The following is a 20508-nucleotide window of genomic DNA, read 5'->3' on the forward strand; positions in this document are numbered from 1 at the left end:
AACACACCATTTAGAATGACCTAAAGGGGGTATTTATAGCTTCTGGAGTGGTCCTGGACACTTAGGGCTTCAAAAATAACGAAAGGAATTGATGTGGGCTTTAATTAAGTCGTCTGGAAAGTGAACGACCAAGTTCCACGGTCGCGGTGGCTCTACCCACGGGAAAATAGGTGTTGGCCGCGGTCCCGGCTCATGCTCTCTTCCGGAACTGCATTTTCTGTCATTCTTGCATCGGGAGTATCTGAAGATCTACCCGTTGGATTGTCTCCAAAACAAGTGCATTAGAAAGCTGGTTTGATCCTCTATGTTGACTCAAATTTTGAGGGTGATCAGACGGTGAGAAGGTCTTCATCGCTTGTCATACTTCTGACGGTCTGCATTTATCCAAAATTGCTCTTTTGTTCCAAATTGCATATCTTTTGCCCAAGTTTCCTGTAAAGTCTTTTGAAACTCTAAAACATTGAAAACACTTTAAAAACCTTTGAAAACAGAGTTAAAACACCTGCATAAGATACAATTATGATCCATAAAAGTGGTCAAAATACGGTGTTATCAAATACTTCCAAAGTGACGGGTACTTGTTTTATGACAACCGATTATGCATACCTAATCTGTCGGTGGTGGACTGATGGGACATTTTGGAGTGGCCAAGACCTTAAGTGTAGTACAAGACCATTTCTACTGGCCGCACCTGAAACGGGATGTTGAACGGATCTGTGGTCGATGCACCGTATGCAAAATGGCTAAATCCCGTAGCCAAGGCCCAGGTATGTACATGTCCTTACCAATTCCGAGTGAGCCCTCGTCAGATATCTCGATGGACTTCGTATTAGGATTGCTTTGGACTAGACGAGGTCGAGATTCGGTTTTTGTGGTTGTTGATAGATTTTCTAAGATGACTCATTTTATTTCGTGCCATAAAACCGACGATGCTTCTAACGTGGCCGACCTGTTCTTAAGAGAGGTAGTTCTTTTGCATGGGGTCCCTAGGACTATTGTTTCAGATAGAGACACCAAGTTCCTTAGCTATTTTTGGAAAACTTTGTGGGCTAAGTTAGGAACTAAGTTGTGTTTTTCAACCACATGTCACCCCCCACACCACGGTCAGACCGAGGTTGTGAATAGAACTCTGTCAGCCCTTTTAAGATCGGTCATTAAAAAGAACATTCGAACTTGGGAAGATTGCTTGCCACACGTAGAATTTGCTTATAATCATGCTGTGCATTCTACTACCTTTTTCACCTTTTTAACTTGTTTATGGCTTTAATCCTTTTACGCCTTTGGATCTAACCCCATTGTCTTTGAGTGAACGCTTGAGTATGGATGAGAAAAAAAAAAGCAGAAATGGTGAAACAAATGCATGAAAAAGCTAAGCAAAACATCGAGAAAAAGACGGAGCAGTTTCGGAAACAAGCCAACAAAGGCCACAGCAAAAAGGTGTACGAATCCGGTGATCAAGTTTTGATCTACCTCAGAAAGAAGTGGTTCCCTGAAGAAAGAAAATCCAAGATGTTGCCGAGGGTGGACGGACCATTTACCGTATTGGAACGGATCAATAACAATGCTTACAAGATCGACCTCCAAGGTAAGTACTCGGTCAGTTCTAGTTTTAATGTTTCTGATATTCTTCCTTTTCTCCCAGATGGACCAGACTTGAGGAAAAGTCCTTTTTAAAAAGGGGGGGGGGATGATATGATCATGGACCGCAAGGAAGAACCACAGGTGTGTTTCTTAATACTCTTTTTCTTTGCACCCGGGTTTGTCCCAATGAGTTTACCGGATGGGGTTTTAACGAGGTTAAGAGCCGCACCATTCTCATGATCGTGGTTCAACCAGTGCTTGGTTCGTGGGACGGGAGTTCAAGAGTCCGATTTGGCTAAGTATGCGAAGAGTCAGTCAAAGGATCAGAATCGTTATTCAAGCGTTTTTATTACTTATTTGACTTTGTTTATTGTCTTTATCATTTCCTAAGCATGGTCTGCTACGCTTCTATATAAGCGGATTGTACTTGTCATTTTAAGACATCTTTCTTTTCAATAAAATTTTGAGTTTCTCTCTTTTGTTCTTTTAGAACTTTGTCGATTTTTTGGTGGTTAGCCAATAGATCTTTCGGTTTATCAAGCTCTCTTCATCGAGTTTGACGCAGCCTTCGATCACATTAGATTATGGGGATTCGTAGTCGTTACTGGAGCTTAGGGATTTTCGGGAAACACTCTTTCTCATGCCTTAATATTCATAACCACGTATTCACTTTCTCTTTTGTGTCACCCTCTTGTTTTACTCTTTTCTTTGCTATTGGGCCTAAGGATTTTCGAGACCAGTCTCACGCCTTAACATCTCTCTTATCGGAACGATCTAAAGTCAATGATCTATCAACCTCAATCCGACCAAGCGTGTGACAATCTTTGGGAGTTCATATCATATATGCCAATTGATCTATCGTAGTCCAACTCAAAAGTCACAAGGTGATTTTAGGAATGAACTTTCTAAGGAGACTTAGACTATTACCAGGGTTAGGCGCGTTTTGAGCGGAATGAATCCAAAAAGATTCGAGGCTCGGTGCTATATTCTTAGGCTGTATTGGGCTGTATTGGGCCGTAAGTCCAATACGAATCCTAATTTGGTTCAGGTTTACCGTACCTGTAAAAAAATCATAAATGCTAAATAGAAGCACACGATTCGTCCACGTAGGAAGGATTGAATTGATCTCAACATTAGTTATATTGCGAAATCTTTATTAAACCTATTATAAAATTAAAAATAAAAGCATACTAGATATCTATTATAATATACATATTTAAATATAAATTTAGCACAAATCTACGTTTTTATTACTTCTAAATATATACTATAATAAATATCTCTAAAAATGCTAATTTATTACTCGAGACATTTACTATGGTATACATATTTAAAAAATAATAAGAAAAATGTAGATTTGTGTCAGTTAAAGAGTAATACACTGATAAAAATGTTAGACAATGACAGAAATCTATTCCATCTAAAAATAGTATTTAGGTAGGCTATGAAGAAGAGAGTAAATTCGTGAATTCGAAATCTTTTCAAAGGCCATGACGAAGGGTCGCATTGCATGATATATATTTTTTTGTTTATTTGGTCGGTCTATTTCCGTTTTGAGAAATTGTTTATTACTATTGTTAACTTAGAAATGGCCGGAGAAATTTTATTTAGTGTTGAGTCGTTAACGCGAGTTTGGTGGTTTAGGCGACCAACTTTTTCATGTTCCTCTTGCTTGAGAATTATTTGTTTAAATGTCTGTTTTTTCTTCTTTTTTGCTTACTTTGTTTTTCATTTATTGAATCGTACTTTGGACCAAGAACTATTTTTTCCCAGAAACAAAATACTATTTTTAAAAATTTTGTTCTCTTTTTCTTTGGGTTTGATTTAGAAGCGTTCCACTTTGATTTTTCTAAAAACTTCCTATATGAAATATAGAATTCTATTGATGTAATTCCAAAAGAGTCAAAAAGCAATAGTTAGAAAAAAAAAAATTTGTAATTAGTTGACTCGTTGAGTCGTTGACAAAGAAAAAATAGTAATGACTTATGAATGAATGGGGGTTGAGATATAGTTGGGAGTTAGGTGTGGATTGTATAAATCTATCACCTTTGTCGTTCTTTCCTCATTTTTTTTCTACGTTTGTATTATCCACTTATCTTATACTAATAAAAATTGAAACTATAAGCTTTTAAGGGTGTTCACATAGGATTTAAGAAATCAATTTAATTTGTCCATATCAACATTTAAAAATAAAGAAAATTTACAAATAGTAATATTTTTGCTGAAAAAAAGGAAATTAAAAAGGTATCCACATAAGATTTTAAAAAATCAATTTTATTGGTCCATATCAACATTCAAAATTAAGGAAAATTTATAAATTGTAATATTATTGCTGAAAAAGGAAATTAAGAAAGTTTATTGGTCCAAAAATTTTTTTTCTTGGTCCACCTCAACACTGAAAATTAAAAAATATTTGTATAAATTTTTTACTGTCCACCTCAACATTGAAAATTAAAAATTTTCCAAATTCTATTATTGTTTTTAAAATTATTAAAAGTAAAGAAATTATATATATAATTGATATTAATATTTAAAACCTAAAATAAATAATACTAAAATAGGAAAATTTTAATTTAAATTAGATATATACACACATATTTAGAGACTCTTACATTATCATCCAATATTTTTGTCATATAATTATAATAATTTTTAAGTTTTTTTTTCTATATGTGCAACCATGTAAAATAAACAAAAACAAAAGATAGAGTAAGGTTTCACTACAAAATAAGTCATTACAACGTAAAAGAACTAACTTGACTAAACTATATGTTTAACTATTAGCTAAATTATAAAGAATATAATGAAAGAAGATATAAACAAAGCCACTACAATAACAAACTTGACTAAACTATATGTTTAATTATTAGCTAAATTATAAAGAATATAATGAAAAGAGATATAAACAAAGGCACTATAAGCCGCTTTAATATTGAAAGAGAAACCGTAAAATCTCCAAAACTTGGCCACCAAATTTGAGAAGAATGATAAATTTCAAGCAATCCGAGAAACATGTCAAGTGATTGATACTCGACATTTTTGAAAAACCAAGCACTGAAAATAGAGAAAATAACATATCGGAGGAGACTGAGGTATCTGAGGAAATTTTTTGAAATAACATAGCATATGAATGAGTTTTAACAATTCAACCTGAACCACAAAAGTAACTATTAGCTGACCAAGCAGCTTCTGAATACATTCGGTAAGCCTCAAAACAATGAGGAGAGGCTAAAATCACTTGCCGCAATAGGCCTCGTGTGAGATTTTCCAGTTTTGATTTCTAAATCTTATACTAATAAAAGTTGAAGCTATAGGCTTTTAAGGGTGTCCACATATGATTTAAAAAAACAATTTTATTGGTCCATATCAGCATTCAAAATTAAGGAAAATTTACAAATTTTTAATATTATTGCTGAATAAGGAAATTAAGAAAATTTATAAATTCTAATATTATTGCTGAATAAAGAAATTCTGTATAAATTTTTTATTGGTCAACCTCAACATTGAAAATTAAAAAGTTTCCAAATTCTATTATTATTTTTAAAAATTATTAAAGATAAAAAAATTATACATAAAATTTCTATTAATAATAAAAAACCTAAAATAAATAATATTAAAATAGGAAACCATAAAATCTCCAAAGCTTGACCACCAAATTTGAGAAAAATGATAGATTCTAAACAATCCGAGAAACATGTCAAATGATTGATACTCGACACTTTTGAAAAACGAAGCATTGAAAATAAAGAAAGAGGTTATGTCATTAAGACGAAGGAGACTCGGATATCCAAAGAAGATTTTTGAAATAACAAGACATTTGATGGAGTTTTAACAACATAACTTTAATCATAAAGGTAACAGTTAGCTGACCAAACAGCATCTGAATACATTCGGTAAACCACATAGGATTTAAAAAAAGCAATTTTATTGGTCCATATCAGCATTCAAAATTAAGGAAAGTTTACAAATTTTTAATATTATTGCTGAATAAGGAAATTAAGAAAATTTATAAATTCTAATATTATTGCTGAATAAAGAAATTCTATATAAATTTTTTATTGGTCCACCTCGACATTGAAAATTAAAAAGTTTCCAAATTTTATTATTATTTTTAAAAATTTTTAAAGATAAAGAAATTATACATAAAGTTTCTATTAATAATAAAAAACTTAAAATAAATAATATTAAAATAGGAGACCATAAAATTTCCAAAGCTTGACCACCAAATTTGAGAAAAATGATAAATTCTAAACAATCCAAGAAACATGTCAAGTGATTGATACTCGACACTTTTGAAAAACGAAGCACTGAAAATAGAGAAAGAGGTTATGTCATTAAGACGAAGGAGACTCGGTATCCAAAGAAGATTTTTGAAATAACATGACATTTGATGGAGTTTTAACAACATAACTTTAACCACAAAGATAACAATTAGTTGACCAAACAGCATCTGAATACATTCGGTAAACCTCAAAACAAGGAGGAGAGACTAATATCATGACACTTTTGAAAAATAAAGCACTCAAAATAGAGAAAGAGATTATTTAGATGGATGTTAAAAGGTAATTTTATTTGTCTACATCAATATTCAAAATCATGAAACTTTACAAATTCTAATATTATTGCTGAATAAGGAAATTAAGAAAGTTTACAAATTCTAATTATTGCTGAATAAAAATATTCTACAAAAAATTTTTATTAGTCCACCTCAACATTGAAAATTATTTTTTTTGGTAAAACAAAGCACTCAAAATAGAGAAAAAGAGATTCTTTAGATGGTGTCCACATAGGATTTTAAAAGGTAATTTTATTGGTCCACATCAATATTCAAAATCAAGAACCTTTACAAATTCTAATATTAAGGAAATTAAGAAAGTTTACAAATTCTAATTATTGCTGAAGAAAAAAATTCTATATAAATTTTTTATTGGTCCACCTCAACATTAAAAATTAATTTTTTTTTCAAATTTCTTTATTATTTTTAAAAATTATTAAAGATAAAGAAATTATATATAATTTTTTTGTTAATAATAAAAAACTAAAATAAATAATATTAAAATAGAAAATTTAAAATTGAAATTAGATGTATACACACAAATTTAGAGACTTTTACATTAGTATTCAAATTTTTGTCACATAACTATAATAATTTTTAAGTTTTTTTTTTCTGTGTGTGCAACCGTTTCAAATATAAAAAAACAAAAAAAATAGAGTTAGGTTTCACAAAAAAATGAGTCATTACAACGTAAAAAAACCAACTTGGCTAAACTATAAGTTTAACTATTAGCTAAATTACAAAGAATATAATGAAACAAGATATAAACAAAGCCATTACAAGCCGCTTTAATATCGAAAAAGAGACCAAAAAATCTCTAAAGCTTGGCCACCGAATTTGAAAAGAATTATAAATTTCAAGCAATCCGAGAAACATTTCAAGTGATTGATACTCGACACTTTTTAAAAAAAAAACACTGAAAATAGAGAAAGAGGTTCCGTCATTAAGACGAAGGAGATTGAGGTATTTGAGGAAGAATTTTGAAATAACATGGCATCTGATACGGTTTTAACAACCTAACATTAACCACAAAGGTAACAATTAGCTGACCAAGCAGCATCCAAATATATTCGGTAAGCCTCAAAACAAGGAGACGAGACCAAAATCATGACACTTTTAAAAAATGAAGCACTGAAAATAAAGAAAGAAGTACTGTCATTAAGCCGAAGATTGAGGTATCCGAGGAAGATTTTTGAAATAACATGGCATCTGATGGGGTTTTAACAATCTAACGTTAACCAGAAAGGTAACAATTAGCTGACCAAGTAGCATGCGAATACATTCGGTAAGTCTCAAAACAAGGAGAGACCATAATCACTTGCCTCGTGTGGGATCTTCCAGCTTTGATTTCTAAATCTATTATTAAAAAAAAAATTAAAAGCTATATGCCTCTAAGAATGTCCACATATGATATAAAAGTTCAATTTTATTGGTGCACATTAATATTTAAAATTAGGAAAATTTTCAAAATTTAAAATTATATGGTTAACAAAAAAATATATTTATAGAAAAATAAAAATTGAAGACATATGCCTCTAAAGACATCCACATAAGATTTAAAAGGTCAATTTTATTAGTGTACATCAATAACAAATTAAAAAATATATAAATTAGAAAATTATATTGTTAATACAAAATAATATAGAAAAAATCGTTAATTAAAACTATTCTATTATTAATAACAGTTAAAGCTATATTATTTTTAAGGCATCCACATCAACATTTAAAAATTAATTTTTATTCGTATATATCAAAATTGTAAATTTAAAAAACAATTCCTAATTCTATTAAGAAAATAAATTAAAGAATAAAAAATCTCTAATAACAAAAAAACATGATATTAAAATCTTCATTATTACAGTTTATATTATAAATTTAATTTATTATCTATAAAACTATATGCTACTTATACAAGTTTATATTACTTGATTTTTAGGCTTTTCGTGTAGAATTTTAAATAACTAATAATTATAATTTATAGTAATTTTTTTCACATATGCAAAACATATTTCCACATAATCTCATGTAATATATTATGCAAAAATGATCGAAAAATTATATTTTGTATATTCGACTTGGAATTGCAATATATTAATGTAGAAGTTTTTAGTTTTGAGTTGTTCAATTTGTTATTTCATTTTTACTAAATTTATATGTTTTAAATTGTACTGACTGCCTACTTTATTATAATTAAAAGAAGTAAGAATGAATATGATGAAACTGAATATAATTATACAAAAGTCATTAAAATAAATAAATATGATCAATTAGTTGAAAAAACAGATATAACAAAAATAAAAATGAACATGATGAAAAAAAAATTCATTCTTATTAGAATAGATGATGTATAATCATTGAAAAGTTATTTAAACATTTACACAACCAATTGAAAAAAAAAATATTTAATTCACAAATTTTGTGTGATTTTCTTCATTTTATATTCAACTATTATTTTGGTTTCAAATTTAAAGTTGTTATTAATCTCAAAGCAAATGTTTTATTTATTAGTTTATTTTTTAAATTAATATAACAAGATAACAATTTGTATCGGTTAAACAAGAGAATAAAAAAGATTAAATTTTAAATTTGATTATTGTTTTAAAAAAATACATATATAATTGGAAGAAAAGTGAAAATGATGAAAAAAATTATATTCATGATTTAAAGAAGTGAATGTATAATATTTTATCATCATGTCAATATTATGTTTAACAAGTACTATTTGATTAATTTATAAAAAAATTTGTTGATTTGAGTATATTAACTTATAAGTGTTTAAGCAAATAATACGTTTTTGAAATATGATATACTGTATATAGATTTAAAACAAAACCGTTAAAACATCAAAATTTACATAAAAATTATATATTAACATCATAATATTTTTAATATATTATTAAATCACTAATATATAAAATTTATATCTTAATAAATATAATTGATTGCATATTAATTTTATTAACAAAATATCCATGCGTAGCGTGGACGCAAAATCTAGTGTATTACTATAAAAATTAAAGCTATATGCCTCTAAGAATGTCCATATATGATTTAAAAGTTCAATTCTATTGGTCCACATCAGTATTTAAAATTAAGAAAATTTCTAAATTTTAAAATTATATTGTTAACAAACAAATATATTTAAAAATAAAATAAAAGTTGAAGCTATATGCCTCTAAAGACATCCACATAAGATTTAAAAGGTCAATTTTATTATTCCACTTCAATAACTAAAATTAATTTTTTTTCTAAGTTATAAAATTACATTGTGAATACAAAATAATATAGGATAAATTGTTAATTAAAATTATTCTATTATTAATGAAAGTTAAAGCTATATTATTTTCAAGACATCCACATCAGCATTTAAAAATTCATATATATTAGTATATATCAAAACTATAAATTAAAAAAGTTTCATAATTCTAATATTATGGTTAAAGAATATATTAAAAAAATAAAGAAATCTCTATTAACAAAAAAAACTAACATGATATTAAAATCTCCATTATCACTGTTTAAATCACAAATTTAATTTATTTTCTATAAAAAATATATGCTACTTATACAAGTTTAAGTTACTTGATTTTAAAGCTTTTCATGTAGAATTTTAAAAAACTAGTATTTATGATTTATTTTCATCAAAATTTTTTCACATATGCAAAACATATCATCTAAATATGTAATATATTATGAAAAAATATGTAATTTTTTTTCTCATGTAATATATTATACAAAAATGATCAAAAATTTTACATTTTATATATTCAATTTGGAATTCAATAGATTAATATAGAAGTTTTTAGTTTTGAGTTGTTCAATTTGTTATTTCATTTTTATAAATTTGTATGTACTAAATTGTACTGGTTTTGTCTACTTAATCACAATTAGAAGTGAGAATGAATATGATGAAACTGAATATAACCATACAAAAATTATTAAAATAACTAAATATGATAGATTCATTTGAAAAAACATATATAACAAGAATAAAAATGAAGAAGATGAAAAAAAATTTTCATTCTTATTAGAAGAGATGACGTATAATCATTGAAAAATTATTTAAAAGTTTACATTACCAATTGACAAAAATATATTTATTCACAAATTTCGTGTAATTTTATTCATTTCATATTCAACTATTGTTTTAGTTTCAAATTTAAAGTTGTTATTATATTATTATGTTTTTAAATTAATATATCAAAATAAAATTTTTTATTTGTTAAACAAGAGAACAAAAATATTAAATTTTAAACTTTTTTATTATTTTTAAGAACATATATATAATTAAAATAAAAGTGAAAATGATGGAAAAAATTATCTTCTTGATTTAAAGAAGTCAATGTATAATATTTTACTAGCATGTTAATACTATGTTTAAAAAGTAACATTTGATTAATTTGTAAAAAATTTAGTTGGTTTTGGTATATTAACTTATAAGTGTTTGACCAAATAATACATTTTTGAAATATGATATACTGTATATAGATTCAAAACAAAACCGTTATAACATCACAATTTACATAAAAATTATTAGATCAACACTATTATATTTTAATATATTATTAAAACACTAATATATAAAATTTATATCTGAATAATTATAATTAATTGCATATAATTTTTATCAACAAAATACTCACGCATAGCGTGGACGCAAAATCTAGTTTTAGCAATAACAATTTACCAAATTATCCCTGACTTATGTCAAAGTTTCAAAAAACATATTTTTATTACTTTTTGTACCACATAATTTAATTAATTCAAGTTCATAACCTATAACATTCTCTTGCCGGCTTATTTCTTAAGGACCCTTTGTATTTTCTTGGGTCAGACCTGTAAGAGACTAATTGACTTTGGTTCACCTACAATAATAACAAAGAATCAAGTGTCATTAACAATAATATGAATTTCCAACCACATTACAAAGTTTAGTAATCTTTTATACATTCTCTATAAATTAATACTCGATAAAATAATATACACCATAAATTAATAAACTTTTTCCGTTGGCAAGTTGGACCGATTTAAAATATAACATAATTCAATAAGATAATAAGATATTAATTTAAAAAAAAACATGTATATATATAATTACATTAATATCATATATTAATAATTATCATATAAAAACTTATACAAATAGAAAATAATATATTAAAAATATGAATCTAGTGTTGTTTGTTTTTTCTTCAAAAGTGAAATATATTTGGAGTTCATCTTTATTCTTATTATATCAAAAATTAATGGTGTTATTTTCTCGAATAATATTATATCTACCCTATTAAAACAGAATGACTTTTAGTTTCTGCATCCAAACATCCTTATTAAAAAAAAGGAATCTGTTTGAAAACTGTCTTATATCCATGCATCACATTGAAAATTTTATGTAAGTTTGTCTCTATTAATCTGCAAATTAATAATAAATCATACTTTTAGGTATTCAAAACCTAGATCTTTTGTAAAAGCATTAATGGACTTTTGATCAACCATTAGGCCAATGGGATTTTCTATATGCTCAAAGATTCTTGTTTTAATTATTTTGTAAAGTACAGAATATAATGTTCAAAGATTTTAAAGTATTTGAAACCTAGATCTTATGGTGTCAAAGCATTAATGAACTTTTGATCAACCATTGGATCAAGGGGGATTACTACATTCTCAAAGATTCTTGTTTTATTTATTTTGTACAGTGCATAATATAATGTTCAAAATATTTTAATTATCAAAGTTCTGATTAATTAAAGAAGTTTAAAATTTTTTAACAAAAATTTTTATAATTTTTTAATTTCGTATTTTGTAATATAAAAATAATTTCTTAATTATATGAATAATCCTATCCTATCATATCATATCATATTTACTAATAAAAGTTGAAGCTAAATGCCTCTAATCTAAAGGTGTCCAAATAGGATTAAAAAAGGTAATTCTATTGGTCCACATCAACATTTAAAATTAAGAAAGTTTCCAAAAATTATAATTATTATTATTATTAATAAAATATATATAAAAGAATAAAGAAATTATGTATAAAATCCATTAACAACAAAAAACTAAAATAATATTAAATTAAAAACATTTCTTAAACAAAATATTGAAAAAAATCTTATTTTCTTTCATTAGAATTTTTTTTTTCCTGATTTGGAGAAGAAAAGATCACTAAAATTACTAGATTTTGCAGTTCTTTCTTATGAAGACATCTTTAAAACGCAGAAGTCACTTACCAATGTCGTCCTGACCAAAACTGTTGTTGCTCAAAGGCGGATTATCTTGAATCTCATTGTAAAAAAACAAAATTCGTGTCAATACTATTTTTATTAAATAATAATTGATTATTTTGTAATAGTTTTACTAATTTTTTTAGTATACTAACTTACAAGCATTAGAAGAATTTTAAAATATTTATACGAGTTGAAATCATAAAACAAATTAAAATACTATTTACTATAACATAAAAAACAACACATATATTAATATATGAAGATAATTGATGGTTAAAAAAAATTGTGGTTAAACATAACTTAAAGGTGACAATAAGTTTGTGAAATATATATTAGTATATACCAAATAATTAATTTAATAATTTCTTAAGAGGTAACTAAAAGCTATCTAGTATAATTTGTACTCATTAAAACAGTAAAATAAAGAGAAATGTTTTGTTTTTCTTAGTTGTCAATAAAAATATATTTAGAAGTTATTACACACCTTATCTTACTAGACAAAAGCTTTATATTTACCAATCTAAGCTAATTTTGACAAAAAAATTATATTGAATTCATCGATCTTTGTGATTTGAAATTAATTTCAAATTTTGTTTTATATTTATTTTCTGTCATGGTTTTAAATTTATAAAAGCAAAAATTATGTTTATTAATTTATTTTTAATTTAGAATAAATCAAAAATTTGTATCGACTAAATTTATTAATTCTTTTGGTCCATATCAACAATCAAAATTAAGAAATTTTCCAAAAATAATATTATTGTTAATAATATATATATATAAGAATAAGAAAATTATATATATATATATAATTTCTATTAACAACAAAAACTAAAATAATATTAAAAACTAAAATATTTCTTAAACAAAATACCAATTACTTAGATATAAAATAATATGCAATCAATTAAGAACGGAAAGTAAAATTTAACATTTTTTCGGTTTTCTTATAAAACTGATATAAAAGAATGGAATTGAAGATGATGAAAACTTTTTATTTTCTTTCATTAGAGAAGAAACATATACTAATTTTTCGTGTCAATACTATTTTTATTAATTAGTCATTGATTATTTTTTATAGTTTTTAATTCTTTTTTTTTGTATACTAACATATACAAGCATTAAAATAATTTTAAAATATTTATACGAGTCGAAATTATAAAATAAATTAAAATAATATTTGGAAAGCAAGTTTGGCGTATTCTACAACAGCCACGAAGTCTTGTGTCTCGTCTTCTCCATGGGCGGTATTTTCCGGAAACATATATTCTTGAAGCAGGGAATGGTTACAAACCATCATTTATCTGGAAGTCTTTATTGGAGGGACGAGATCTGCTTAAGAAAGGGATGCGATACTTAATTGGAGACGGTAATGAGGTGAATGCTTTTACCGACTTGTGGATTCCGAGTCATCCACCCCGTGCAGCAAGACCATTGCAAGGAATTGCTCCTGATAACTACCGTGTTAAAAGCCTAATTAATGAAGAAAATCACACCTGGAATCAAGATTTACTGGCGGCTATGGTGAATCCGGAGGATATACAACATATTCTCAATATTAGACTAAGTCCAATACCATCTAGGGATTTGCTTGGCTGGCACTACACAAAGTCTGGTATCTACACAGTGAAATCTGGATATTGGCTAGCAAAGCATCTCCCAGAACAACAAGAGAATAATGTCGATCCACCTCCAGGATTATTAGCTTTTAAAGAAGCCATTTGGAAGTTGAAAACAGCACCAAAACTCAAGCATTTTCTATGGCGATTATTGTCTAAAGCCATGCCTGTTGGAACTATTCTCAAACACAGAGGTATATCCCGTAACTCACAATGTCATAGATGTTGTGGAGATGAGGAATCTTTAGAACATTTATTTTTCTCATGCCCTCATGCGCAATCAATCTGGAGAGGAGTACGGATTCCACATGGAATCTTTATTAATCCAGGAGCTAACTTTGAAGCCAAATTTCAAGGATTACTGGATTGTCATAATAATCCCAACCTTTCCTTGTTCCATAAACAACTTCCATTATGGACTCTATGGAGAATCTGGAAAAGCAGGAATTTGTTAGTTTATCAAAAACAGAGGAGCAATTGGAGGAAAGATGTATCTGCTGCGAGACAGGATGCACAAGAATGGGTCTCAGTGTGCCAGGTAGAAGGAAATAAAAGTAATATCAGACAACAACAGGGATTACGATCAAGGTGGCAACGACCAAAGGAAAGTTATATAAAATGCAATTATGACGGGGGCTTCTCTCCGCACACCAATCGATCAAAGATGGCATGGATATTACGTGATTCAAAAGGCACATATATGGGAGCAGGTCAGAGCATGGGAACAACGTGTCATTCAGCTTTGGAGGCTGAGTTACATGCTCTTTTGGTGGCTTTACAGCAAACATGGATCAAAGGACATCGTCATGTTATATTTGAAGGAGATAACAAAATGGTGAGCCAGTTAATTAATGGAGAAGAAATGAATTTTTCTCTGCATAATTGGGTTCGTGAGATCAGATTCTGGAAGGATAGATTTGTGGACGCAAAGCTGGTTTGGACTCCACGAGCAAACAATCAAGTTGCAGATAAATTAGTCAAGGAAATAGATTTAAGTATTCCATCTGTATTTTATTTTTATGTTCCTTACTTTCTTGTATCGATCCTCCATGAGGACAACACATTTTCAGTTTAATGCAAGTTTGTGATGTTAAAAAAAAAAATTAAAATAATATTTACTACAACATAAAAACAACACATATATTAGTATATATGTAGAGATAGTAAGTGGTTTAAACATAATTTAAATGTGACAGTAAATTTGTGAAATCTATTTTAATATATACCAAAAATTAATTTAATTATCAAGTATAATTTGTACTTGTTAAAACAGTAAACTTTAGAGAATTTTTTTGTCTTTCTTGGTTGTCAATAAAAATCCAAATTATCACACACAATATGTTATTCAACAAAATATTTTTATTTACCAATTTAAGATAAGATTGACAAAATTTATATGGAATTCATCCATCTTTGTGATTTAAAGTAGTTTCAAATTTTATTTTATATTTATTTACTTTTTAAAATATATGAAAGCAAAAATTATGTTTATAAGTTTATTTTTAATTTAGAATAAATCAAAAAATTGTATCGACTAAACTAGCTAAGGAAAGAGATAATTTTTAACTTTATCATTTTTTTCATAAAAACATACATAACAAGGATGCAGCTGATGAAAAAAAAACTTATTTTCTTGACTATTATGTGATGTATACTTTATCTTCGTGTTAATACTAATTAAGTACTATTTAATTAGTTTGTTATATTTTCTGTTGGTTTTGGTATACAAAATGTTAAGTGTTTGATAAAATAATATATTTTAAAAATGACACATATATAAATTCAAACAAGATCGTTAAAACCTCAAATCTATATATAAATTTTGAGATTAAAACTGAATTATTTTTGATAAATTTTATTACAAAAATTAAGATCTAAATAAATATAACTGCTTAAATATGATTTTTATTAATATGATATCATTTAAAAACTACCCACGCGTTGTGTAGTGTGGGTGCAAAATCTATTTAAATGTTAAAAACTTCACACTTACTTTGGAGATGCTCAACTAATTTACGTCAAATTAGTTTTTAAGCTTATCTAATTTTTTAATCTATTTTTAATTTGTTTAATTTTAACTTATTATCGATCAAAAATATTTTAATCTTCACCAACTATTGTTTGTTTCCAAAATATAGGAAAGTTGTTAAATAGTTTATATTTTTTGTTTTTAAATATGGATTTCGTTTTTCACATTTCGAAATTACAAATTCAACTTTAATCGTAAACACTAAATTATGGAATCAGAATTTATATTAAAAAAAAAAATTGATCCCATGAAGATGCATAGGTTCAATCTTGTCCAAAATTATAATAAGTGTTAGAATCGATAGTTGATTATTTAACATTATCATCAATATTAAGTTTAGTAACCATAATGTTTTCTAAACTGGAGAAAATTAATGATCTTGTTGAAAAAAAAAATATAAAAGAAAGTGTAGAAGATTATGACTTAAACAAGAAAAATTATTATTATAAAATTTTTAGTCAAAATTATCAAATTAATAAGTCTATAAATTAATAAAATATCAAAGTTCTGTCATTGTAAATTTATAGATGAGTTTCTAGTTTATGTATTTCACACTATCAAAAAGAACAAAAAAATCTGATATGCTTGGTTGAAAATTATAAAGAAGAATCATATTGTTTCTATTCTACGTACCACACAAAAAAGAAAATCAGATGTGTTATTTAGATAATGTTTTTTATTTAGGTCCATTTTTCCCCTCTAGATCTGATTCTGTTTGCTTAAAAGTAAAACCTATCAAATAATAATAAAATAACTGAATCAGGATTTTCTATTTAGGATTGATAACTAAAACCAGTTTTATAGAAAATAAATGAGAAAACTGTTTTAATATCTGTTTAACTTTATCTAATCTCACAGGTCTGTTTTAAATCTTCTGTTTCAAGATCTTCAACAGATAACATCGAAGAAGCTGAAATTTGCTAAAAACTATATTTTTTCAGATCCAATGGAAATAAAATCTCTAATATGATAATGCCCACTATAAAACCAATGATGTAATTTTTTGGTTTCTGAATGTCAGTTAAATATGACTCATTTTCTGCTTTAATGGTTACAAAGAAGTTACAAAATTTTGTACATAAATCAAAGGAATCATTATATTAATGTTTATGGAGAATCGAACATTTCGGTAGTTATAAATTTATGAGTTTGATTTTATCAGTTTCCAATATTTGATTGATAAGGTTTAAGTTTTTGGCAGTGGGCTATTTGGGCTAGGCCCAAATTAATGGATGCTAATACGATAAGTACGATCAATCCTTGTGTAACAAGAATTCAAATTGAGCAAATAAAAACAACAAACTAATCGTCATTGGTATTCAAGACGATACAACCACTACAAATTATTTCTCCAAATTCAATAGAATTATAAATGAAGAAGTTTCGACTAAACTATTTTAAAAAAAACACCAAATAAAAGGACACAAAACTAAGATAAGATGGAAGCAAAAGAAGAAACTATCACGGCGGCTAGGAATAGTTTCGATACTATCAAGTTGCCGGTACTAGACTTCGACGGTGATGGAGCCGTTATAGCTGATGACGGAGCCGCAATCGCCGGCGATGAAGCAATTATGGCCGATGATGAATGGGTAACCAATGGTATTGAAGGTGGAACAGTCGGTGGTGGAGTGGTAATTGCCGGTGATGAAGTGGAAGATGATGAAGTCATAGGTGGCTTTGCCGGCGAAGAAACTACATATAATATATAGTACATATAAAACAACAATAATATAGAATAAATAATATATTAAAACAACAGTAAAAACAGAAAAATACAAAATACATATAAAACATTTATATTAAAATATAAAATACATGTGAGAGTGAGAAAGCTTTCAAGATCCATTTTCTGATTAATTAATAATATTAAATGCCGATTTGCATTAAATAGAAAGCAAACTTTTATTTATATGACGAACTAAAAACTTACTCGTAGACGCAGCTGGTGTTGATGCAGTCGGACTTGATGCAACATCTACATTATAAAAATATTATTCGAAATCATTTACATTATAATTCACATTATAATTCACATTACGAAAAGAATAAATAAATTATGAGACGAAAGGAAAAAAGGAATAATACCACAATGAGGATTAATGTGGATGTTACAAATAGATGGCATGGCAAGCGCTCTACTGTTAATTAACTCAATTCCCATTTCACGACTGCTCTCCAACCCAACACAAAGACAATTAGGGTTATAGTCAAGAACAGTTTCGACCCCGTCACAACATGGTTTGGTGGGGCTAAGAGCCGTTGATCCGACGGACAAGAACGAGAGACAATCCAACATGCTGTAAATTACGGTGGAACAGTCTGTGTTTGATGGTGCCGTTGTTGGAGATGAAACCGGTGGCTGTGACGGTGATACAAACTCGTATGCATGGCATAAAGATACTAAAACCAATGCAATACATAGAATGCACGATGTCTTCATCTTGTTTGTTTGTTTTAAGTAGTGATTTTCTTCTTCTCTCTATTAGGTTCTCTGGGGGCTTAGAGGCTTGTAGTGAGATATATAGGCTGAACTAGTTGTGCTTTCATAGGATCGAATATTATTTATTTTTTCGTTCAGTTTTATTATTTAGCAATTAAATTTAGATTTGTTACTGATTTGCATATATCTATTAGACAGTTATATTAGATTTTTCAAAATATATTTTATCATTTTTTTTCGTTTCAAATTTGTGTAATTATTTTTTCTTTATTTCTCAAAACCGTTGGTGTCCTTCTATATTTAAAAATGAATTCATAAATATAATGAATAATTAAATAACAGATTAAGATAAAAACAATAATGTAAATATATTTTAACAAATTTCGTGGCAAAAGGCAATGAGAAATAAAAATATTTTAATGTTAAGTTATATATATCAGAGCTGCATTGCGGTGACTTTCTCTCAGAACCGGTTCTGAAAATTTTCAAGTTGGAAACAGAAAAAATGTTAACCCCTTAAAAATATAAAAAAAACATTGTTAGTGATTTGAACTCACCACCTATAAAAAAAAGCTGGACTAACATATTTTTTTGAGAAACTTGGCTAACATAATTTGTTTTTAACTTTGCATTCAATCGAGCAAAATCACACTACCTTAAGTATGAAAGCAGAGTTGTGTTTATATTGTAGACCTAAAAAGTATTACTGCATACTGTATTGTTTCTTTTATGCTTAAATCTTATAAATATATAACTTGGAAGAAAGTGAGGATTTAGGACCTTTTTGGTTTTCATATATATATATATATATATATATAATGAACCATTTTTGAATATATTTAAATGAAGCAAAAGTGTTCAACATTGTTTTACAAAAAAACCAACTTTAGTGATAAGTAAGAACCCAAACCCATATATAAAGAACTCAATGAACCCATAGGAATATATAATAGGAAAAAACCCATATAGATGCAACCCAGAACAAGAAGGAACTAAAACTTTCCTAGTTCTCTTTGAAGGAAACCCTAGTCGTTTGGATTGAACCAGATCTTCATCTTAGAGAAAACCATAGTTGCATGACTTCGCTTGCCACAATAAGATTCTGATCTCGGAATGCTGAAACGTGATTCTTGATGATGCCTTCTATCAGTCTGATGATTTCCTCGTCAGTCCTACACCATTGTTGATGGAGGTGATAGTTCCTCTCCATAATTCATAGATCGTCGCTTGCCATGCTAAGAAGGAGATATATCTGCGATGCTTATTTCCACGGAGTGCAAGGAGTTTATTTGTAACCTCAGTCCATGAATAGCTAGAGCCTCTCAGAGAAAGCTTATTGGAGAATCACGCCCAGATAGATGCAGAGAATGGAACAAAAAAGAGGTAATCTTGAGATTCCGGGTTGTTGTTGCAGAGCATGCATCAATTGTCTGTTTGGATGCCCTGATAGTAGGTTTTTTAGCCTACTAAGGTCAATTAACCTCTTGTGTTGTAGCACTTGAGGGTCAATCTAAATGGAGATTATCTAGACACTAAGACTATGAGGATCAATTCTTAATCCAAGTCTAATGAAACAGGTTGGTGATTAAGTGATCTAAAACTTAAAATAAAACAAACAAGAACAAGCAGTAATTAAGAATTAAACAAGCAAACAAGACAAACAAAACAAAGACTCAAATTCAAAATAAGAGAAAGCTAAACCTCTAGATGTGATCATTGATCAGGGTGCTTTAAATGTGAATTCAGGATGCTAAGCAAACAATGCAACACTTGCAATTCTTTAGTCTAGACTTCCAAATCAGATTAATTCATTCTCATGACAAAAATCCCTTTGTTAATTACCAAATCAAGACTAATTTCCATTAGATGAATAAGCAATCAACAAGCATAAGGTTCCAAGTCTAAAATGACCAGACAGCCTCTTTGTGCATCAAAATAAGAGCTAAGAAAGACTGAATCATACACAGAAAGACATAGCAAGCAATCACATGATCTCTAATCCAATCAACTTAGAGTTTAAAGCTAGACTAATCCTCTCATGAAGGTATTAATCTCTATAC

At 27.8% G+C, this 20508-nt stretch overlaps 1 protein-coding gene across 1 annotated transcript; it reads right to left on the minus strand.

Moving 5' to 3' along the window:
- Positions 1–17434: 17434 nt before the first annotated feature.
- On the minus strand, positions 17435–18448 carry LOC18013502 (non-specific lipid-transfer protein-like protein At2g13820). The gene is made up of 3 exons (XM_006395968.2): positions 18094–18448; positions 17939–17983; positions 17435–17700 (listed from the first exon to the last, which is right to left on the minus strand). Exons 1-3 carry the CDS (start codon positions 18446–18448, stop codon positions 17435–17437), a joined length of 666 nt encoding a protein of 221 aa, XP_006396030.1.
- Positions 18449–20508: the final 2060 nt, after the last annotated feature.

This window comes from Eutrema salsugineum, unplaced genomic scaffold, assembly GCF_000478725.1.
Source record: "Eutrema salsugineum unplaced genomic scaffold, Eutsalg1_0 scaffold_6, whole genome shotgun sequence".
Taxonomy (NCBI): domain Eukaryota; kingdom Viridiplantae; phylum Streptophyta; class Magnoliopsida; order Brassicales; family Brassicaceae; genus Eutrema; species Eutrema salsugineum.

What these genes read in the sequence shown, in the direction of transcription:
- LOC18013502 (XM_006395968.2), bottom strand. Translation starts at nt 18,448, where the DNA reads ATGAAGACATCGTGCATTCTATGTATTGCATTGGTTTTAGTATCTTTA. An exon ending in CCACATTAATCCTCATTGTG is followed by an intron (nt 17,984 to 18,093) that starts GTATTATTCCTT and finishes TTTATAATGTAG; the next exon opens with ATGTTGCATCAAGTCCGACT. An exon ending in AACACCAGCTGCGTCTACGA is followed by an intron (nt 17,701 to 17,938) that starts GTAAGTTTTTAG and finishes TATTATATGTAG; the next exon opens with TTTCTTCGCCGGCAAAGCCA.